The following is a 4,828-nucleotide window of genomic DNA, read 5'->3' on the forward strand; positions in this document are numbered from 1 at the left end:
TCACAAAAGTTATTAACTTGCCGTTAATCAATTTGATTAGCGCTATCACAATAGGAGACAATTCAGCATTACTAGGGTTAATTTTTAAAATGGGAATGTAAAACAAAATCAATCATTTTGTAGAGTCGCAAAAGTTATTAACTTACCGTTAATACTACACTCATGGTCATTTTCTGAAAAAAATAATATGATAAAATAAATAAAATGTAAATTTTCATAACGCGGGTCGTCTTATCTTTCCCGCCTTCGTCCTTATACCAAACGGTAGTTGACTATCACTGCACCAGACGGGAAACAGCGAAATGACACTCCACTCATATATTACGCAGGAAATTTTGCATATGGTTGGTGTTGTAACCTCATCTTAGGCCATCGGTATATATTTTCTGATGTTACTTATGTTTTTTAGAAGCCTTTATATGTTTTGCTCCGGAAAAGTAGTGGGTCTTTAACTTTAAGGAATTCCTTAACTTAAATTTCCCCATAGAAATCATTACAAAAGTTAAGGAAACAATCTGATGTTCTTAAGTACAGGAGCCTTCCTTAAATTCTGTAATGCTTTCCTATGGAGAAATTAAGTGAAGGAAGTCCTTATTTAATGAATGCTCGTGAAACTGGGCCCTAGTGTAACATATAAATATATTCTAGATGTTTATTACATGACCTTAGCTAATGCAATTCCACGAGAAAGGCATGTTTTCCGGTTTGTTAGTCTCAAATACTTTCTGCCCAACGCGAGTCTATCAGAGTTACTTCCCTTTTTTCCATCTCTCGTCTGTAAAAGTACACACTGTACATGTATATGGAATACATATATTAAAAAGTGGTTGCAATGTAATTAAGCAATAACGTAAAAAAAAAAACAAAAACAAATCGGCCACCAGAATATACTGATTAGTTTTATTCTAAAATCAGAAGGAGAAAAAAAATCATAGGCCATGCGCAACTAGCAACACGAATTTATTTTATAGACATACTTCAGTACCGATGACAATGTACCGATGACAATGAAACATAAATGATTTTTTTTTTTATTTTGCTTTCTGCTCAAATATGTCATAGATTTATTGATTTTTTTTTTAATTTGAAATATTTCTGATATGAAATTAATCCGTCTTTATTTTTCCATTAGCTTTGATTTGTTGCCACATAGACGGCTAAAACAGTCAGGCCAAAAACAAATATGTATGTTTATAGTTACCCGACCGACCCTTATCTTTTACCCCCGACCCTATTTTTTTACCACTTTTCTACGAAAAAAAAAGAAGAATTAAAAGTCGGGATTTCGATCTCAGACTCCGGTTCCGGCCATTACTTTAGAGTGAAAGACGCTACCGACCCTATTTTTTGCCAATATAACCATAAACAGACTTTTTTTGCCTCACTATCCTCTGTTCTTTTTCTTCCTTTTTGGATTGCTATCATCTTTAACGCATGGACCAATAGGTGGAAGTTTCACGTTTCCGAGTGAACACGAGGTGGAGCCACTGCCCTCCTCCACTTCCGGTCCTATTGTACTTTGATTTTGTTTTGCTGGTGTATCCAACACACAGGTTGTACCAATTATTGACGGCAATTTGAAAAGACTTTTCACCATTTTCTCTTCATATTCCCTCGATTTATCTTCATTTTCAACAAGTTTCGGTAATTTTACGGACAGAATACTCGACGTGCAGCTTCTAGCTTGTTGGGTTTTCTTTGCAGGGGGTCTAAAACATGGCCGGTATTCTGATTTGTCTAAATACGTCAGCCTCGATTCCAGATTCTTATTTTCCATTGGTGTCTTGATATTGGAACAATACGCACCAACCATTACTTGGTTCACCTTACGCTGCGCAACTTCACAAGGGGCGCCTTTAAGGGGCGGCAACTCATATACTCTTTTTCTCGGTTTCATAGTGCATTCATGAGAATGTAGACTTTCTCCGCAAGGTATCACAATTTTATTCTGTTGCTTGTCCTTTTTCCTTTTACGATTTTTTGTATTGTTGTTGAAGTCTGAAAAAAAATAATAAGAAGACTATTTGAGATAATGAAATTGAAATTTTTAGTATTTCTCTTTAAAACTATTCAAAATGGCTTAAAGGCCCACCATGTTTCCGAAACGGATTTAAATTTTAAAAATATAATTTCATGAAGACGCCAAAAATTTATTAGCTTAATTATTTCGTAGAGTCCTAAGTAAAGTTAAAATACTAATTAGCTTACTTATTATTACTCTCTTGACAGTTCTAAGTAGATAGATAAAATACTAATTTTCATAAGGCGGGTCGTCTTATGTTTCCATTCGTTGTGCCTAATAACTGCGCAGTACCTGACAATCACTACGTCAGACGGCGAAGCAGCGAAATGGGCCTTCATTGTTAGCATATAATTACAACAGGGAATAATGAATTTGGATTGTATTGTTACTTCATGTTAGGTCATAAATCAGATGTTCTAAAGTTACATTTTTCATTATTGTTTCGGAAACATAATATATGCATTCAAGATGTGACAACAATTATCTATCTATCCCCATGCGTTATGATTTTTTTCTTTTTCAAGTACGATCCAAAACCATTTTAATTGTGGCATTTAGTTATCTAAGATAAAATTTCCACAAAAGACACGACGACGTCAATATACACAAATCTATTTAAAGTCGGCACAATGTTATAAACGCTTCAAAAGTTAATGCATATACTATGTATATTGTCAACTTTTTCATTGTAACATGCTTGGTATAGGTTCATAAAGGTACGCTGTCCTTGGATACAAAAACGTTTCTTTTTGTAACAAACAAACTTGTTGAGACGTTGATGGTTAATATAAATCATGTTTATAGCTAAATGTAAACCACGAATGAACGAGGAAAAAGACGGAAATAGGAAGATGGAGCTGAAATAAATTGGAAATTGTGATAAATAATTCATAATGGGTGTTCTGGTTTGTTAGGAAAGTCTTAGCTTTGTTGCACTTCATTTGACACAAAGTTTTAGCTTTATAAATATTAGTATAATGTAATGTGGTGCTATAATCTTCAATATCAAGGGAAATACAGACTGTTATTAATATCATTGTCTTGGTCGTCTGCAAATAGCAATATCAATAGTAGATCTGAGTGACAGTCATTGGTGCCACTCGTGACTGACTTGGCATACGTATACTGGCAGGCGACCAGTTCTCGCCGAGTACGAAATTTTCGCCTTCGCATCTGTATCTGTACGAAATCATTCCGAACTCTTCCGAACATCGTCGCGACACAATTTCGAAGTAAAACGAGAGTTGTGAAACCAAGAGAAAATATCAACAATTTTTCATAAACAAAATATGTGGTCGACCTCATCAGACTCTATATCTACAAAGAAAATAATGCTCGCACATTACAATATTTGATACACATAACATTTTAGGGTAATGTATATAATTGGATGTTTCAAAATACCTCAATCTGTGGACATATACTAGCATGATTTGCTCATATAGGCCAGAAGGAAAACGTAAACAAACACATGTGTGCTTACGCTAGTTACCTGGCTCACCACGTGCAGGTCGTGTCGAACGTCAGTCACGTAATACGATTAGGAATCCGACAAAACCCGAAAGTCACTGAACATGGCGGTGATTGAAGGCGCTTTATTCAAAAACCAGAAATATATGATTCCTAGATTTCGGCTATCTTATAGGCCGACATATGCTTTTGGGGAGCTAAATCATCAAGTTACATGTCAATGTTTAAATATCAAATGTTTAAGTTACATATCGTTACAGTGAAATTAGCAGCAATACAACTTTAAATAAATTAAATGTGTTGTTTCTTTGTCAATACGGAACCCCAAACAGAACCTGGGTATATGAGGCGGACGTAGGTTCAGTCCTACTACACTAACAGCGATGATGATAGAATCGGTTGATTATTGCATTGGGTAATTTGAACGCATTCAAAAGCTTACAATAGCAGACAGGTACAAGTAAACATAGAAAGACAAAATCACCTCGTCGCTGGATGTTGATCCGAGATGTTCTCAGTACAGCTGACCAGAAGTTTTCATTCCGAGACTCCATTGGGCGGCTTCTGTCACCACATTCGGGTGAAGACATTTTAGTCGATCCGACGTACGTCTGCCTACAGCTTTCATCTCCAGCAAACGCCTCCTCGCCGCTGACGCGTTTCCGAAACTGACGGGTGTGTGGTTTATGTTGAAATGTAGAGGTTCTACCAGGACCGAACATTTCATCACTATAGTAATCCACTTGCGTGTTTTTATTTACATACAAACCACTATGTCCGTTTGTACAGAGACCGGTGTGTCCATCCATACACGTTTCTCCATATCCGTCCATGAATAAATTGAACACCGACACCCCAACATCAAGTTGTAGTTATGCAATGGATAATTGCTACTTTGACGTCATATTGATTGTGACGCCATAGGTATTATGACGTCATTGACACTGCTCCTTTCCAAATATTATCTAGTGGTTATTTTGAGCCAAAAAGAAATCGTTATCTTTTATATTAGGCACCAGTCTCACCTTTCTCTCTGGATACAATGCATATCGATTGTTGCCTATATGTGTCGTATAACAAGACATATATACCATATTTACATTTTACATATTCAGCAAAAATATGGTCATGAACTGGCTTATGTCTCTGGGATTATTATCTTTTGGTATGAAATAGCTCTATGCCATGTCTCCGCCGATTGTAATGGGTCAAAGCGGTGAAAACCGATAGAAGACCTCAACGACAGGTAACAGGTAGGCCTAATCTAATGCAAAAACCATAACGTTGTCGGCAGTTTCGGACAGGAATCTCTACATACATGTATTTCCGGCGCTG

The 4,828-nt window shown here is 36.3% G+C and overlaps 1 protein-coding gene across 1 annotated transcript; it reads right to left on the reverse strand.

Moving 5' to 3' along the window:
• Window positions 1–1,028: 1,028 nt before the first annotated feature.
• On the reverse strand, window positions 1,029–4,404 carry LOC138326237 (uncharacterized). The gene is made up of 2 exons (XM_069272361.1): window positions 3,978–4,404; window positions 1,029–1,998 (listed from the first exon to the last, which is right to left on the reverse strand). Exons 1-2 carry the CDS (start codon window positions 4,324–4,326, stop codon window positions 1,385–1,387), a joined length of 963 nt encoding a protein of 320 aa, XP_069128462.1. The 5' UTR covers window positions 4,327–4,404; the 3' UTR covers window positions 1,029–1,384.
• Between the last annotated feature and the right edge of the window lie 424 nt (window positions 4,405–4,828).

The sequence above is a fragment of the Argopecten irradians genome, chromosome 6 (genome assembly GCF_041381155.1).
Source record: "Argopecten irradians isolate NY chromosome 6, Ai_NY, whole genome shotgun sequence".
Classification (NCBI taxonomy): Eukaryota; Metazoa; Mollusca; class Bivalvia; order Pectinida; family Pectinidae; genus Argopecten; species Argopecten irradians.